We start from the raw sequence: 19,373 nt of genomic DNA on the forward strand, positions 1-19,373 counted from the left end.
ATACTTACCGGAACTTACCTTAATGTCCCTGGGATGGGTCCCTCCAGCCTTGGGTGTCCTCCTGGGGTGGGCAAGGGTGACAGGGGGGGGTCCCTGGGGGCATGGGAGGGCACCTCTGGGCTCCTTCCGAGCCCACAGGTCCCTTAACGCCTGCCTTGTCCAGGCACTAAAAAACGGCACAAAAGCGGCCGTACGTCATTTTTTTTGACCCGCCCACTCCCGGGCGTGAATTTTGCCCGTGACTGTAAATACAGCGCACATGCCTCGGAGTCAATTTTTTAGACGGGAACGCCTACCTTGCATATCATTAACGCAAAGTAGGTGTCCACGCTAAAAAATGACGCAAACTCCATGGACTTTGGCGCTAGACATGTCTAACGCCAAAGTATAAATATGGAGTTAGTTTTGCGCCGGAATTGCGTCAAAAAAACCGACGCAATTCCGGCGCAAACAGAGTATAAATATGCCCCTATATTTACCCGTCACCTAGGGCGGTTCCACATCCAGGATAGATACTTAACATAACAAAAGTACAATCCAGTGAGCTCACAGCAGCACAAAACTTACATTTATTCAGGACATACAAAAGATTAAAATTCCAACTGTCCTTTGGTTTGATCAGTGGTGTGTTCTGTTGGTTAGTACTTAAAGTGTGCATGTACTATTGGATTAAACATTATATGCAGTACTCCGGTAATTTCGTTTACATGATTGTAATAGCCAGATTCTACGTTACCAACAGTTTTTGGTCGATTTATCTGGACATGCATAAAGCATGAGGTGAAACAGAAAGGCTATTTTTGGGGCAGATTTAATAAGACGTGCCCAGAAACGTCTATGACTTACATCAGGCACACTTTATCTGCCGATTAAAAGCTGTCCAGCACAGGCTGTAACTCTAATTCTCTTCTGGCTTTGTCGAGGTCCTGTCTAGCTTTGAAATGTACTCTGGAATGATCTTGTAATTCTGAAGAGGGCTGCTACAGTTCTAAGATGCTTCTGGTATCTCTAAAACCGAATTCTGTGTTTGGTTTTGAGGGTTCTCTCTTAACTATCTGTGATACGTCAGTTCTGCAGGTAAATTGGGCGGACCACAAACACATACTTGGCATAGCTTTCAGGGCAGGGGAAGGAGCCAGTACCATTGGTGGGGACAATGGCCATGCTGCTCTTAAAATCCTGGACATTGGAGACATAAGACCCTTGACAGATGAAGACAGCCTTGTTCTCATATTTGATTGTGGGATCGGTGCTGGAGCTTAGCCTCAGCCACAGTAAAGGGAAGCTGCTAGAGGGGCACTGATACCCTTGGTTGAGGCACATCTGAGAGTTGAGGTGGTACGCTGCAGTCCAGGAGCACTGCTGAGGGTTGAAAAGGAAACTGTTGTGCCTTGGCGTATTAAAGGATCCGTATGTACTGCCATAACTGTGTACGTTATAATTATGGTATGGAGGCCTAGTCCGTGTATTTGTTTCTGTTTGCTTCTTCATGTGGAAGCTCCAGGTGGTGGAAGTGTAGATCCGTGGGCAGTACATTTCCCTGATAAGGTCCTTGTGTTGCTTCAACTTGGCAAAGGACAATGTGTGGAACTTCAGGGCCTGGATGAACTTTCCTTGCAAGAATGCCTCGAAGTCCTTGTAGTAAGATAGATTGAACTGAAGGTCAAATAATTGCTCAGGAAGCATCATGGAAAATCGAATCTCCTCGAGCAACTTTTGAGTGCTCTCGTCCACGAGGACCTGGGCAGACTGCCATCTGTGTACGGCCATGAGGAGGTGCAGCTCGCTGGGGATGACTATGTCTGATCTAGCGAGGAGGGCTCGGAGTTGCTCGAAGCTCAGACCAAGCCAAGCACTTGACTCAGAGAAGGCTTCGCAGTTCCAGGCCAGGTACTGCAGGCAGAGGCCCTCCAGCAGTGGATCCTTGGTAGAGATAGCATAGCTGTATAGGTCCACCTGGGTCTTGAAGGTTGGATCTGCGGGGAGGATGAGTGCAAATAGCTGGCTGCAGTACTGCTGCAAAGCTGTCACACCATAAATGGATGCCATCTTATGGATACACTTCACTGCGGAAAACTGCATCTCGATTCTTTTGGAGTAAATATACCTGCGAAAGGGGTAAAGTGGAAAACATTTCAATATTATAGCATTCTGGAGGGTGCATTTCTGATTGGACAGAAAGATTCAGAGCTAATTTGCAGTTCTAGTGATGCGTAGGAAAAGTTACCTAACTATAATAGTTTTACAAATTCGTGTCCGTTATGGACAAATGCCTTACATGCTCCTGCCATCTAGCTGTCTGAATATTACTTATTTTTAAAAGTTTTTTGGTTTTTTTTTTTTACAGCCATTTATCAGATATTATGTTTTGTACAGTTGTATACTCAGAGTTGCGCTACCCCTTTTGTGTAACAATAACTATATTTATTATTTTGTGCTCATGCTTACACGTTAACTATGGAACTGGGCACCATCTTTTGTGATGCGGAGTTCTTGATGGTTTTAGTACCCAATAAATACGACTGGCAATTTATATTTAGAATCTTAATAAGAGTGGCAGACTTTAGAGTGTGATTTAATCCACCAATGTCACCACTTTACATGAAAGAGAACATTAAGGTGCCAGTGTTCTTTCCCAGGCAGTTTGCCCCTGCTAGATGTCAGAAAGTGCTGACTTAGCACATTGACAGAAATGCAGACATTACGATCTCACATAAAATGTTCCATCTGCAGTTAGATGAAAAAGCAGTGTCGAAGGCACGTTTAGCTGGGTGGGTTGTGGCCTACATGCTATAGATTAGTGCACTAAGAGCACATATCACAACAGAGAAATCTGCTACATTAGCAATTACAGGTTGTATATATTTACATGACTTTAAAAAAATCTTTCGTTTGGTGTGTGCATAACAGCGCAAACATTTTAATAGAGAATTGATAGAGGCTGAGGGTCCGGTTACATATATTTAAACTAACGTATCTACAGTTACTACGGATAGGAAAGAGTTTTTTTCTAGCACACAACAACATTTAAATGAGCTATGTAAGTATTTCAGAATATATCAGAATTAGGAAAACAAATAAAGCACATTTTTGTCATTTCTGAAGTGTGTTGGAAACAAAAACTTTAATATGATTGAAACAAATCATTACACTAGGTGATGCAATTTCCACATATTTTTGTTGGTGCACTGTATAGTTGTATTAGTAAAACTGTATGTCTGTGCAAATGAAATCATCATTTCAATTGAAAATGTGTTGTCTGTTATGGCAGTGTGCTACCACACCATGAATACTCCACTTTACACCACTTCACTCTACTCTGCACCACTCCACTTTACACCACTCCACACCACTGCACTCTGCACCACTTCACTCTATGCCACTTCACATTACGCCTCTCTTCTCTACCCTGGACCATTGTACTCTACACCACAGCACTCTTCGCCACTGCACTCTACACCACTCCAGGCTGGGTCACACCAATCTATCCTGCACAACTCCACTCTATGCTCCTGTACTCTATGGCAATCTGCAACACTCAACTCTAAGCCTCTGTGCTCTATGCCAGTACCCTCTATGCCAATGGACTTTGTAACACTCACCTCTATGCCCCTGCAATATATGCCAGTCCCCTGTGCATCATTCTAATCTACTCTGCGTCACTGCACTCTATGCCACTGCACTGTACATCACTTTCGTCTACGAATTTCACTCAATGCCACTCTATGCAACTTCACTCTACTATGCACCACTCCACTCTAGGCCACTTCACTCTACTCTGAAACAATCTACTCTATGCCACTGCACTCTACGCCACTCTACTCCACTCTGCCAATGCACTCTATGCTACTCTATTCTTAACCACCGCGCTCTGCGCCAATGCACTCTACACAAATGCACTCTCTGTCACTGCACTCTACATCACTGCACTCTACTCTGCATCACTGTACTCTATACCACTTTTCTCTATGCCAGCCTACTCTGCACTACTCTACTCTATGCTACTCCACTGTACGCCACTGCACTGTATGCCACTGCACTCTACCGCACTGTACTCTGCTCTACACTACACTACGCTATGCTACTCTATTCTACACCACTGCACTCTGTGCCACTTGACTCTATACTGCGCCACTGCCCTCTGCATCACTCAACTGTACAGCACTCTACACCACTGCACTTACACCACTGTACTCTATGCCACTACACTCTACTCTTTTCTGTGCCACTCCACTCTGCACCACTCCACTATGCACCACTCTGTGCCACTGCACTCTACTATGCAACACTTTAATCCATGGCACTGCATTCTAAGATGCTGCATTACACAACTCGGAATTCAATGCCACTGCAACCTACGCCACTATACTCTGCAACACTCTGCGCCAATGCACTCTACACAGTCCACTCTACTCTGTGCCACTCTACACAAATCCACACTGCTACTCCAATACATGAAAATCTTTGCCAGTCCACTCTAGAGCACTATACTCCACTCTTCACCATTCCACTCTATCACACTCCACACCACTCTCCTCACCGCCACTAACTTTTAGCCACGCTGAACAGCAGTCACGCTGATGTACAACATAGGTAAAACACATTGACAAAGTCAATAACTCTTGCATAGACGAGACCTATTGGCTTTGCCAATGCTTGTTCTTTATTATCATATAAAAACACACTTTTAAATACTTGAGTTCAGGTTGTACACTGTACAAGCACCTCATATTTGCCTTAATAGACTGTAATGTTGTTCCACCTATAATAAGAATGTAGGCCACCTATTCCTAGTGGGTCACAAATTGAAGATCTACCTCATTAATATTCATGAGGTACGCCGATTTGCGACCCACTAGATATCTCTAGCTTGAAAGAAAAACTTTCATATATTTAGAATAGTGATTACCAAATAACGATTCAGAAAAACTCACTATTTGGAAATCGCTATTCTACAGGTACATACATCTGGCCCAATCACTTAATGAATGTGTGCCTATGCAAATACGCTTACACATGTTAAAGAAATATACTTTTATCATTTTGAAGAGATATATTATATTATTACATTATGTTTGTTGCACAATTTACACAATGCTAAATTTGTGAAAGGAGGAGTGCCGGTGCCCAAAGCCCTGCTCAGAAGCTTGCAGCCGATACAATTAAATGTCGGTGTGCTGAATAACAAGGTTTGTAGTCTCTAATCCCCTACCAGATGTCCCCTGCCCCTTGTTTCGTACTCTAGCAAGCTACTGCTTTCTCTCTTTGTAATTGCTTTGCTGTCTTATTCTCTCTCAGTCTTTCCGATCTGTCCGTTTTTCCTCTCCTGCCCTCAGTAAATATATCATGCAGAAAGATTAAGTGCTGGTCCCCAAAAATAAATACTGGTGGCCCCCACCAGCAACTGCCGCAGGCTCAAATTAAGCACTGGATTTACATGCCAAACAATTTCAAGGCTTTGCTTAGAGTCAAGTCAGGACCATATCTCATCTCTGGCTTGGTTCACCATTTTAATTTGCCTGTGCACCCCGCTCTACTTATGACTCTGGCCTAGTACACTGGGCCCCAGTCATATGATAAAATGATTTGATTCGAGGACCAGAATCATGGAGCCCAGCCCTTCACTGATTTGACAACTCTACCATGAAGGCTGCTTTTTGCAGTGATGAAGAATAGTGCGTGCAGTAGAAATACCTTTAAAAGAGGTGATCCCATGGCATAGACTCTATGGCATTGTGCTGTGCGTGACCGTAATCATGAGTTCCCATGGAGAACTACAAAACCTAGGTAGAACAGGGAGGGGCGTAGCTTCAGAGGGGGTCTTTGGAGTGTGACACCTCTCAAATGCATTCTTGGTTTGGTAGTTGGGTCAGGGGTCTCAGATTTGGGTCTGCTATGTCTGTGTACATTTTTTTCAGCATTCTCATTTAACAAAGACGTTTTAACTTGTTCATAGTTTTGGATTAAGGTGTTAAATATATATAGTAACTAGCTTACCAAAAAAAGTAGTAAATATGCACTTATAGAAGTACTTCATGGGAGGATGCGAATTCACTATGTTTTGGAATTTACATTGGCAGCGGTAGGCTTCGAACCTTGTGCCGGTCTCAAGTTTCCAGGCATACTACTGGCAATTAGACAGTCGCAGCTTGCTGACCTCTAAAGGGGTGGGGCAGGTGCGGTGCGCAGGGACGGGGGGACATTTAATAATAATATATTTCTTTTAAACGTACCTCCACCGTTGATGCTGCACCACTACTCTGTCCCTTGTCGCTCCAGGCTGCAGGCCCAGGCTCCCAGCCTGCCCTGCGGCCAATCCTGACGCAGCACAAAGCAGTGATAGGATTAGCTGGGAGCACCCAGTCAGGGTGCACCCAGGCAGACTTGCAGCCTGTGCAGGCTCTCTCCAGCCAACATAGTGCCGGGCTGGAGAGAACCAACTGCACATGTGTGTTTGGCCGGCCCGAGACGGCCGGTCAAACGCGCATGCGCTTTGAAGGGAGTGCTCTGTGCACTCCCCTCAAGTGCTCGACACCCACAATGCCCCACCCCTTTTCAAGAAAACGATTATAAAAACAGTTTATGATCGTTTTCTTGAAAAGGTTTTGCAGCTGCTGCTGCTGGTGGGGGGTGACACTCCTTTGCCTTAATGGAGGAGCCACTGCTGCAATCAGATACCCAAAAGGTGATGAGATGGATGACTGTATATAGTCTAACCAGTGGCAGTTGCTCAGGGTAGCATTCCAGCCCATTGTGTTTTTGCCCACTATGACACTCTACACAGAGGCCCGCCGAATGCAAATCAGTACTGACGTTGAGAGGAGGCCTCTTTTTGCATGGTTAGCCCCCACTTTTTTGCCTGATGTTGATGTTTCTAGAAGTTGGTAGTGCCCAGGGCCCCTGCTAACCAGGTTCCCTGGGCCGGAGTTATCTCCCAGAATCTGTTGTGATGCTTGCCATAATTCGATACACTCTTACATACCCCAATAAGTCCCTAGTAAATGGGTACCCCAGTACCCAGGGCAAGAGGTATTAAGAGTCGGCCCCCTGGGAGCAGCAGCACTGACTGTGCCACCCCCAAGGGCCCTGCACCCAGATACACCCAGCACTGCCATTGCAGACTGAGTGTACTGGGGCAAGCATTCCAGCCCTAAGGCCGGGTGCACCATATTATATGTGAGGGCACAGCTGCATGAGCAATATGCCCCCACTGTGTCCTTGACAAACCCAAGACATAGTGAGTGAACAGAGCAGCCATTTTACATTCATGTACTGGACACTGGTCAAACACAAGTTTCCCAGCTACATGATGGCTACTCTGCACACTGGGTTGTTTGGTATCAAACAACTCAGAATATTAAATCTAAACTGGTAACAGTGTTGGACTTAACCCAAATGTACCCAGGGGTCACCTTAGAGATGCTACCTGCAAAAGCTAACCCTAACTGGCATAATGCTGACTGGTTCCATCCAGCCTGCCACTCCAGACGGCCAATATACAAACCCTGGGGGAGAGCCATGGACATTACCAGGTTCCCCCTAAAATGCCCACTAAATTCAGTATTTAGTGGACTCCCCTAGACCAGGAAATTAGATTGAACAGGAAGAAAGAAGATAGCACCAAAGAATCCGCCAGGATGAGAACCGAGGACCTGCTGCACCAGAACAGTCTCCAAGACCCCTGCTTGCTGCACCAGAATCCCAACAATCACCACTGCGGAGGAGCTGACCACTGGACTGACCTCAAAAGGCTCAGAGGACCTCCAGGATTTGCAAATAGCCTAAACCTCACTCCTGAATTGAGGCACCGCTCAAGAAAATCAGGAAACCTGCAAAGGACCAACAAACCAGTGAGGGTCACTTCACTGAATCACCGATATCTCCGTGACCAGAAGTCACAGCTGGACCTGATGACACACCAACAACTACCCAGATGTGACCCGCATCTGTGCCAAGGTTGGTGGCACTGCTCCCTCGAGTGGCCGAGATACAGCAATACCCTGTGTACTGGTCAGCTGGCATCGGACCAGCAGAAAACCAGCCCCCCCAGAGCTGAAAAAAGTTCAGGAGGAAGCCTCAGTCGAGGGACTTCAGGAACACCCTGGACCTCCGACCAGAGTGCCCCTGTTGTCCTGTAAGCTGCCGTCAAGGAGGATCACCTTCAGCTCCAGTGGATTCCGTTGTGCACAGCATCCAAGACCTCCAAAACGCCCTGCACCTGGCCACCATGGGCCTTGCATCACAGGATCTGCTGTGTGCCCGGGGTCCCCAACCCCCTACGACCTCAACAGTCCAAAGGGACTCCCAGGCACAAACTTTAAATCTGCAAACCAGCTCCTTTTCCAAGTGGCCCCTACAGGTGGCCCTGTGCCTGTGCCAAGAACCTCTCCAACGCTGCTCCCTCCAGCTGGCACAGTGTGCCCACCGACCACTCCGGCCATCCTGCAAGAGAAGAGACTGGTAAGTCAACTGTGTGATTTTTAATGCATTTTTAAAGGTGACTGTGCATTGATTCCAATGGTGAGTAATTACGCAAAAAGAGACTAACTTTTCTAAAACTTCAAAAAGTCATAACTTGAAAAGTACTTATCGTATTCTAAAGAGCTTGGTCTTATAATTTATATAAAAGTCTAAAGTATTTTGATAAGTTTTGGTCTCGAGTTATTCATTGAGTGTGTGTGGTGCATGATTGGATTTGTGAGTTCAGCAAATACTTAGCACATCTCCTGGATTAGCCTAACTGCTCGACCAGCTACCTTAAAAATTGGAGCATTAGGTGGTCTAATTTTTATCCCTAGAAACCAACCTGTGCTTGGTTTTGTACACTACATAGAGGGCCAGCCTCCAACATTTGGTGGCAGCAGTGAGATAGAGACTTTGTGTTTGCTGATACCACTTTTACAATTGTGTTAACACACAAATAAGTTGTCTTTTAGTTAATTGTTTTTGATTCTTGTAATTGACTAAATATTTTTGACAAATTTCTAAAATATCTGTCAGGGCCCTAATTAGGTCACTACAACTTAGAAAAAAGTTTTAAAAAGTCTTTGCTTTAGTTGGTTATCCAAAAAGGGGAACTCTACATTCCAAAAAGGTCCCAACTTTAGTGAGATAAAAATGTCTGATTCAGAGTCCAGAAACCAGGAGCTCAACCTGGAGCCTTATGAGGCATATATCTATGACCAATTAAGGGGGATCTGCAGACTGTACAAGATTCAAACTGGAAAAAGCCCCAAAACAGAGAAACATAAGTTTCTGGTGGCCCAGTATGAAAGAGATCATCGGCTGGTGATGATGATACATTGGAGGTGGATGAAGATCCTGTGGAGAATGGGGGGGAGGGTAGCTCCTCTTCACTCAGCAGCTCTAAAGCACCCACAGACACAAACCTGGAATTTGCCAGGCTGACCAAAAGACTGGCTTTAGACAGTCAGCTTTTGAAAATAGAAAAGCAAAGAAAAGAGTTGGGCTTGACACCCATCTCTGGTGGCAGCATACAAATATTGAAAGAAAAAGCTTTCAACATTAAACTCCCAAAGGAGTTGTCCTTCCCTCCACTGAAGGGGATGATATAGTGAAATGTTTTTCTGCCTTTAAAAGAGCCTGTATTTGGTGGGAAATTGAAAAGAAACACAGGGGAAGACTGATGTGGGAGTTATTCTCAGGAAAGTGCAGGGATAGGCTTCTGACACTGAATGAGGCAGATTCTAAATCCTATTACCTCATCAAGGGTACCCTAATGGAGGCCTTTGGATTTACAACTGAAGAGTACAAGATAAAGTTCAGGGAGGCTCAAAAATCCCAAAGCCAAACTTGGGTTGACTCTGGGGGCTATTCAGTAAAAATGCAGGGTGGTTGGTTAGCTGGGAACAAGGTACAAGATTATGATGGGCTGTATAATTTATTTATGAAAGAGCATCTGTTGAGTAATTGTTCCAATGATAGACTACATCAACATCTGGTAATCCTGTGTCCACTTTCCCCTCAAGAATTGGGGAGGAAGGCAGAACATTGGGTCAAAACAAGGGTTACCAAAACTACCACTGGTGGGGGAGACCAAAAGAAAGAGGACATAAAGCCCCCCAAGTGAAAGATGGGAGCCAGGGTAAAAACAACAAAGAGTCTTCTCAAGTCCCCCAAAAATCTTCACAGGAGGGGGGGCCCAGAGACTATTCACAGTCCAGGGGAGGGTACAAAGGAAAACACTTTGACCCCAGCAAGGCTTGGTGCCAAGACTGTAAGACAAAAGGGCACCAAACTGGAGATTCTGGCTGTAAAAACAAAAAGAATGCCTCTAGTTAATCTGCAGTAAATGCAGTTGCCAATATCCAGATGGGGTCAGAGATGTGGCCTGACCATGTCAGCCTCCCCACAGAGGCAACAGTAGTCACTGAGGGTGGGGTAGATTTATCCTGTGCTGACTGGCCAAGTAATATGAACAGATACAGGCAGCACCCTGTGATTAATGGGGAGAAAACACAAGCCTTGAGGGATACAGGGGATAGCATCACTATGGTGTTCCAACACCTAGTTCCCTTTTCTCAGTTGCTAGTAGGGAGGTCTTATCCTGTCACCAATGCTGACAATGAGACCATGTTCCACCTCATGGCTATGGTAAACTTTGAATGGGGTGGAGTAGCAGGGCAGAAAGAAGTGGTTGTGTCCTCATCCATCCCTGTAGATTGCCTACTTGGTAGTGATCTGGAGCATTCCACCTGGGCTGAGGTAGAGTTAAAGACCCATGCAGCAATGCTTGGAATCCCTGAGTGGGCTTGTGTCAAACTAGGGCACATACCAAACTTCAGAAAGAAAAAGGAGAGCTGGATCCTGAAATAGTGGACCAGCCTCCCAAGAGAAAAGGCAAGAAGACTGGGGAACCAGCTTCACAACAGATCACAAGACAGGACCCCTCTCCTCAAGAGGAGGAGGAGTCACCCACCTTAGAGGGAACTGAGCCTGAAGAGCTGGGGCCTTACCAGAGCTCTTGGGCCCAGGGGAACCCTCTAGGGAAGATCTGTGCCAGGGACAAAGAGAGTGTCCCCACTCTTGAAGGCCTGAGGCAGCAAGCTGCTCAGGAGGAGCTAGGAAATGTCAGTAGTACCCACAGGGTCTACTGGGAGGAGGGCCTCCTGTTCACTGAGGCCAGAGACCTCAAGCCTGGTGCAACCAGGAGGGTGGTAGTGCCCCAGATGTTTAGAGACTTTCTTCTCACTTTAGCCCATGACATCCCCCTAGCAGGGGAACTGGGCCAGAACAAGACATGGAGTAGGTTGGTTAACCACTTCTACTGGCCAGGTATGTCCTAAAAGGTGAAGGACTTTTGCCAGTCCTGTCCCTCCTGCCAAGCCAGTGGCAAAGCAGATGGGCACTTCAAGGTCCCTTTAATTCCACTGCCTGTGGTTGTGGCTCCCTGTGAGAGGGTAGGAGTTGGCATTGTTGGCCCCCATGACCCTCCAACAGAATCAGGACATAGATATATTTTAGTTATATTGGATCATGCCACTACGTATCCTGAGGCTATTCCCCTTAGGTCATCACTGCACCTGCAGTGGCCAAAACCCTCCTGAGTGTCTTTATCAGGGCAGGGCTCCCTAGAAACTTCATGTCTGCATACGTGAAACATATGTGCCAGGAATGTGGAGTGACTTATACATTCACTACCCCATACCATCCACAGACCAATGGGCTGGTAGAAAGGTTCAACTAGACCTTAAAAGGCATAATTGTAGGATTCCTGAAAAACTCAGATGGAGATGGGATATCCTACTTCCTTGCCTGCTGTTTGCCTACAGAGAATTGCCACACAAGGGAGTAGTTTTTTCACCCTTTGAACTTTTGTTTGGGCACCCTGTTAGGGGATCACTGAGTCTTGTAAGGAAAGGCTGGGAGAGACCTCTCAAAGAACCCAATCAGGACATTGTGGACTATGTGCTTGGCCTACATTCCAGAATGGCCAAGCACATGGAGAAAGCTAGCAAAAATCTTCACGCCAGTCAAGAGCTTCAAAAGCTTTGGTGTGACCAAAAAGCTGCTATGGTGGAGCTCCGAACAGAGAAGAAATTTTGGGTGTTGGAGCCTGTTGCTCCAAGGGTCCTCCATGACAAATAGTCTGGGCCCTATCACATTCTTGAAAGAAAAGGGTGTAGGAGGCTGGCCTGGTTTGTAGTGGGTACCAAGGGGTACTTACACTCTGCACCAGGTCCAGTTATCCCTTATTAGTGTAGAAGAGGTGTTTCTAGCAGCTTAGGCTGATAGAAGGTAGCTATAGCTGAGCAGCTTAGGCTGAACTAGGAGACATGCAAAGCTCCTACTATACCACTGGTGTCATATGCACAATATCATAAGAAAACACAATACACAGATATACTAAAAATAAAGGTACATTATTTTTATGACAATATGCCAAAAGTATTTCAGTGAGTACCCTCAGTATGAGGATAGCAAATATACACAAGATATATGTACACAATACCAAAAATATGCAGTAATAGCAAAAGGAAGTAATGCAAGCAGTGTATAGTTGTTACAATAGATTGCAATAGGAGCACATGGGTATAGGGGCAACACAAACCATATACTCCAAAAGTGGAATGCGAATAACGTATGGACCCCAAACCTATGTGAGCTTGTAGAGGGTCGCTGGGACTGTAAGAAAACAGTGAGGGTTAGAAAAATAGCCCACCCCAAGACCCTGAAAAGTAGGTGTAAAGTGCACCTATATTCCCCAGAGAGCACAGAAGTCGTGATAGGGGAATTCTGCAAGGAAGAACAACACCAGCAATGCAACCAAAGTGGATTTCCAGACGAGAGTACCTGTGGAACAAGGGGACCAAGTCCAAGAGTCGCGACAAAGTCGGGATTGGGCAGATGCCCAGGAAATGCCAGCTGAGGGTGCAAAGAAGCTGCCACCGGATGGTAGAAGCTGTGGATTCTGCAAGAACGGATAGGACTAGGAACTTCCCCTTTGGAGGATGGATGTCCCACGTCGTGAAGAAGCTTGCAGAGGTGTTCCCACGCAGAAAGACCGCAAACAAGCCTTGCTAGCTGGTTTTTGGATGCTGCTGTGGCCCAGGAGGGACCAGGATGTCGCCAATTGCGTGAGGAGACAGAGGGGGAGCCCAGCAAGATAGGGAGCCCTCACAGAAGTAGGCAGCACCCGAAGAAGTGCCGGAACAGGCACTACGAAGAGGAGTGAACCGGAGCTCACCCGAAGTCACAAAAGAAGATCCCACGACGCCGGAGGACAACTCAGGAGGTTGTGCACTGCAGGTTAGAGAGTCGGGGACCCAGGCTTGGCTGTGCACAAAGGAAATCCTGGAAGAGTGCACAGGAGCCGGAGCAGCTGCAAATCACGCGGTACCCAGCAATGCAGTCTAGCGTGGGGAGGCAAGGACTTACCTCCACCAAACTTGGACTGAAGAATCACTGGACTGTGGGAGTCACTTGGACAGAGTTGCTGAGTTCCAGGGACCACGCTCGTCATGCTGAGAGGGGACCCCGAGGACCGGTGATGCAGTCTTTTGTTGCCTGCGGTTGCAGGGGGAAGATTCCGTCGACCCATGGGAGATTTCTTTGGAGCTTCTAGTGCAGAAAGGAGGCAGACTACCCCCACAGCATGCACCACCAGGAAAACAGTCGAGAAGGCGGCAGGATCAGCAATACAAGGTTGCAGTAGTCGTCTTTGCTACTTTGTTGCGGTTTTGCAGGCGTCCTGAGCAGTCAGCGGTCGATTCCTTGGCAGAAGGTGAAGAGAGAGATGCAGAGGAACTCTGATGAGCTCTTGCATTCGTTATCTAAAGAATTCCTCAAAGCAGAGACCCTAAATAGCCAGAAAAGGAGGTTTGGCTACCTAGGAAGGAGGATAGGCTAGCAACACAGGTAAGAGCCTATCAGAAGGAGTCTCTGACGTCACCTGCTGGCACTCGCCACTCAGAGCAGTCCAGTGTGCCAGAAGCACCTCTGTTTCCAAGATGGCAGAGGTCTGGAGCACACTGGAGGAGCTCTGGGCACCTCCCCTGGGAGGTGCAGCTCAGGGGAGTGGTCACTCCCCTTTCCTTCGTCCAGTTTCGTGCCAGAGCAGGGCTGGGGGATCCCTGAACCGGTGTAGACTGGCTTATGCAGAGATGGGCACCATCTGTGCTGATCAAAGCATTTCCAGAGGCTGGGGAGGCTACTCCTCCCCAGCCCTGACACCTTTTTCCAAAGGGAGAGGGTGTAACACCCTCTCTCTGAGGAAGTCCTTTGTTCTGCCTTCCTGGGCCAAGCCTGGCTGGACCCCAGGAGGGCATAAACCTGTCTGAGGGGTTGGCAGCAGCAGCAGCAGCAGCTGCAATGAAACCCCGGGAAAGGTAGTTTGGCAGTACCCGGGTCTGTGCTAGAGACTCGGGGGATCATGGAATTGTCTCCCCAATGCCAGAATGGAATTGGGGTGACAATTCCATGATCTTAGACATGTTACATGGCCATGTTCGGAGTTACCATTGTGACGCTATACATAGGTAGTGACCTATGTATAGTGCACACGTGTAATGGTGTCCCCGAACTCACAAAGTCTGGGGAATTTGCCTTGAACAATGTGGGGGCACCTTGGCTAGTGCCAGGGTGCCCACACACTGAGTAACTTAGCACCCAACCTTTACCAAGTAAAGGTTAGACATATAGGTGACTTATAAGTTACTTAAGTGCAGTGGTAAATGGCTGTGAATATACAGTGAAATATGGGGGTAACATGCCAGGCAAGATGGTACTTTCCTACAAAGGGGAGGTCACTTATCGAGTGGATCTGGGGAGTTGCAAAAGCCCCAAAAGGATCATCCATGTCAACCGCCTGAAACCCTCCTTTGACAGAGCTGATGTGAACATGCTCATGGTCATAGATGAGGGACAACAAGACGAGAGTGAAACTCTCCCTGATCTCCTCTCCAGCAATCCCCAAGATGGTTCTGTGGATGGAGTGATCTTGTCAGACACCCTCTAAGGACAACAGCAGACTGAGTGCTCAACCAGTATGCTGGCCTTTTTCTCTGACCTCTGGTAAGATAAACTGGTGTACCCATGATGTCACTGGTGAAAGCCTGCCTGTCAAAAACAAAATTTACAGACAGTCTGACCATGTCAGAGAAAGCATAGAAGCTGAAGTCAAGAAAATTATGGATTTGGGTGTCATTGAACCATCAGAGAGCCCCCTGGGCCAGCCCAGTAGTGTTAGGCCCTAAACCTCACTCCAAGAGTGAAAAGAAAGACATGAGCTTGTGTGTGGATTACAGGTGCCTCAACTCAGAAACCAAGACAGATGCATACCCAATTCCAAGAGCTGATGAGCTCATAGACAGATTAGGGGCAGCCAAGTATCTGAGTACTTTTGATTTAACATCAGGGTACTGGCAGATTGGCCTGACCCTAGGAGCAAATGAGAGGTCAGCATTTACTACTCCTAGTGGGCATTATCAGTTCTGCCCTTCGGACTCTAAAATGTACCTGCCACCTTCCAGAGGTTGGTAAACCAAGTCCTTGCTGGGCTGGAAGCTTTTAGTGCAGCTTACTTAGATGACATAGCTGTCCATAGTTCCACCTGGCAGGATCACCTGATCCACCTCGGAAAGGTCCTTGAGGCCCTGCAAAAGGCAGGTCTCACTACCAAGGCCAGTAAGTGCCAGATAGGGCAGGGAAAAGTTGTGTACCTGGGCCACCTGGTTGGTGGAGGCCAAGTACAACCTCTACAACCCAAGATTGACTATTCTGGCTTGGGGAGCTCCTACAATCCAGACACAAGTCAGGGCATTCCTTGGCTTAACTGGGTATTACAGGAGGTTTGTGAAGGATTATGGCACAATAGTTGCCCCTGTCATAGAATTTACCTACAGAAAGATGCCCAGAAAAATCAACTGGACAGTGAGTTGTCAAGAGGCCGTTGACACTCTGCAGAAAGCAATGTGCTCTGCTCTAGTACTACAAGCCCCAGACTACTCAAGGGGATTTATGGTCCAGGCAGATGCTTCAGAATTAGGTATAGGAGCAGTCCTCTCCCAAAGGAATGATGATGGACATGACCAGCCAGTTGCTTTTATTAGCAAAAAGCTACTCCCTAGGGAACAGAAATGGAGTGCCATAGAGAGGGAAGCCTTTGCTGTGGTTTGGGCCCTGAAAAAGTTGAGGCCATACTTGTTTGGCTGTCACTTCACTGTTCAGACCGACCACAGGCCTCTCAGGTGGCTACAACAAATGAAAGGTGAAAATCCCAAACTGCTTAGGTGGTCCATCCCCCTACATGGGATGGACTTTAAAGTGGAACAAAGACCTAGGACTGGCCATTCCAAGGCAGATAGCCTCTCCAGGTTCTTCCACTTAGAGGATGAAGACTCACTAGGGAAAAGGTAGTCTCATCCTCTTTCATTTGAGGGGGGTAGTGTGAGAGGAGGCCTCTATTTGCATGGTTAGCTCCCATTTTTTGCCAGATGTTTTGTGTTCTAAAAGTTGGAAGAGTCCAGAGCCTCTGCTAACCAGGTTCCCTGGGCCAGAGCTCTTTCCCAAAATCTGATGTGATGCTTGGCACAATTGAATACACTCTTAAATACCCCTATAAGTCCCTAGTAAATGGGTACCCCAGTACCCAGGGCAAGAGATATTAGGAGTAGACCCCTGGGGGCAGCAGCACTGACTGTGCCACCCCCAACGGCCCTGCACCCAGATGCTCCCAGCACTGCATTGTAGACTCAGTGTACTGAGGCAAACCTAAAAAGACACACTCGACATGGCACACTCTCTGTGTGCCCTGTCCACACTACATTCCATATATTATGGGTAAGTCACCCCTCTGGCAGGCCTTCCAGCCCTAAAGCAGGGTGCACCATATTATGTGTGGGGGCATAGCTGCATGAGCAATATGCCCCCACTGTGTCCTTGACAAACCCAAGCCATAGTGAGTGAACAGAGCAGCCATTTTATATACATGTACTGGACACTGGTCAAATACGAGTTTACCAGCTACATGATTGCTACTTTGCACCCTGAGTTGTTTGGTATCAGACAACTCAGAATATTAAATCCAAACTGGTACCGGTGTTGGATTTAACCCTAAATGTATCCAGGGGTCACCTTAGAGGTGCCCCCTGCAAAAGCTAACCCTAACCCTGCCACTCCAGACGGCCATGGGGAGAGCCATGGCTCTCTGATTTGTAAGACAATGCCCTTCCTGGGTGGAAGAGCTAACACCCCCTCTATCAGGAATGTGCCACACCTTGGCGGTCAGCTTCAAAGCGCTACAGCCCCTGAAACTCAAGATCCTCGGCCTACTGCTAGCAGCAGAGGGCTTGCCTCTCTGCAGACCCCCACTTTGGGTGGGAGCAAGAGCGGGAAACCAGACAAAGGGTAGGAGGAGTGGCCTCATCGAGCATGCACCATCCCCAGGGCTTGCATGCAAAGTGGACCCTTTATCTAATTTTTCTCCATCTTGGAATGGAGAAAAATAGCCAATCAGGTTTAGGGAAGTGACCTTTCCCACAGGAAGTGGTCACTGTAGTGGGTGTTGCCACCCAAGGGTAAGTGTCCCATTGGACACTACCAGGTTCCCCCTAAAACACCCACTAAATTCAGTATTTAGTGAGCTCCCTTAGACCAGGAATTTAGATTGAACAGAAAGAAAGAAGAGAGCACCAAAGAACCCGCCGGACGAGAACCGAGGACTTGCTTCACCAGAAGAGGCTCCAAGACCCCTGCTTGCTGCACCAGAGCCCCTGCAATCGCCACTGCGGAGGAGCTGACCACTGGACCGACCTCAAAAGCCCCAGAGGACTTCCAGGCTTTGCAAATAGCCTAAATCTCCCCCCGAGTGGAGGCACCACTGAAGAAAATCAAGAAACCTGCAAAGGACCAACAAACAAGTGAGGGTCACTTCATCGAATCGCCGATATCTACAGGACCGAAAGTCACAGCTGGACCTGCCGATACACCGTCGACCACCCAGATGTGACCCGCATCTGTGCCAAGTTTATGTCACTGCGTCCTCTAGTGGCTGAGATACAGTAATGCCCTCGGTACTGGTCAGCTGACGTCAGAACAGCAGAAAACCCACTCCTCCAGAACTGAAAAAGGATCAGTCAAGGGACTTCAGGAACACCCCAGACCTCTGACCAGAGTGCCCCCGTTGTGCTGTAAGCCACCCTCAAAGAGACTCACATCCAGCTCCAGTGGACTCTGTTGCGCACTGCATCCAAGACCTCCAAAACACCCTGCACCTGGCCGCCCTAGGCCTTGCATCACGGAATCTGTTGTGTGCCCCAGGTCCCCAACCCCTTGCGACCTCAACAGCCCAAGGGGACCCCCAGGCACCAACTTTAAATCTGCAAACCAACTCCTTTTCCAAGTGGCCCCTCCAGTGGCCCAGAGCCAAGAACCTCTCCAATGCTGCTCCCGCTGGAACCGGGAGCCGCCCGAGACTCTCCAACTGGCACAGTGTGCCCACAGACCTCTCCAGCCACCCTTCAAGAGAAGAGACTGGTAACTCAACTGTGTGATTTTTAATGCATTTTTAAAGGTGACTGTGCATTGATTCCAATGTTGCATAATTACGCACAGAGAGACTAAGGGGCATATTTATACTCTGTTTGCGCCGGAATTGCGTCGTTTTTTTTTACGCAATTCCGACGCAAAACTAACTCCATATTTATACTTTGGCGTTAGACGCGTCTAGCGCCAAAGTCCATGGAGTTTGCGTAATTTTTTAGCGTGGACACCTACTTTGCGTTAATGATATGCAAGGTAGGCGTTCCCGTCTAAAAAATTGACTCTGAGGCATGTGCGCCGTATTTACACTCCCGGGCAAAATTCATGCCCGGCAGTGGGCGGGTCAAAAAAAATGACGTCCGCCCGCTTTTGCGCCGTTTTTTAGCGCCTGGTCAGGGCAGGCGTTAAGGGACCTGTGGGCTCGGAAGGAGCCCAGAGGTGCCCTCCCATGCCCCCAGGGACACCCAAGGCTGGAGGGACCCATCCCAGGGACATTAAGGTAAGTTCAGGTAAGTTTTTATTTTTTATTTTTTTGTGGCATAGGGGGGCCTGATTTGTGCCCCCCTACATGCCACTATGCCCAATGACCATGCCCAGGGGACATAAGTCCCCTGGGCATGGTCATTGGGCAAGGGGGCATGACTCCTGTCTTTGCTAAGACAAGAGTCATTTCAATGGGGGTTGGGAGTCGAAAAAAATGGCGCAAATCGGGTTGAGGCGAAAAATTTGCCTCAGCCTGACTTGCCCCATTTTTTGGCACCCAAGCTCCATACCCCCCTACGCCGGCGCTGCCTGGTGTACGTCGTTTTTTTTCACTAACGCCGGCTAACGTCATTGAATAAATACGGCGCCCGCATGGCGCTTCAGAATGG

The 19,373-nt window shown here is 47.7% G+C and overlaps 1 protein-coding gene across 1 annotated transcript in view; it reads right to left on the bottom strand.

Annotated features, from left to right (window-relative positions):
• Nucleotides 1-541: 541 nt before the first annotated feature.
• LOC138245782 (galectin-3-binding protein-like) overlaps nucleotides 542-19,373 on the bottom strand; it is a 122,477-nt gene continuing 103,645 nt past the window's right edge. The window contains exon 6 of the mRNA XM_069199679.1: nucleotides 542-2,107. Within this exon, the coding sequence (XP_069055780.1) occupies nucleotides 1,066-2,107 (1,042 nt within the window). The 3' untranslated portion in view covers nucleotides 542-1,065. The remainder of the gene's footprint in view (nucleotides 2,108-19,373) is intronic.

The sequence above is a fragment of the Pleurodeles waltl genome, chromosome 7 (assembly GCF_031143425.1).
Source record: "Pleurodeles waltl isolate 20211129_DDA chromosome 7, aPleWal1.hap1.20221129, whole genome shotgun sequence".
In the NCBI taxonomy this organism is placed as follows: Eukaryota; Metazoa; Chordata; class Amphibia; order Caudata; family Salamandridae; genus Pleurodeles; species Pleurodeles waltl.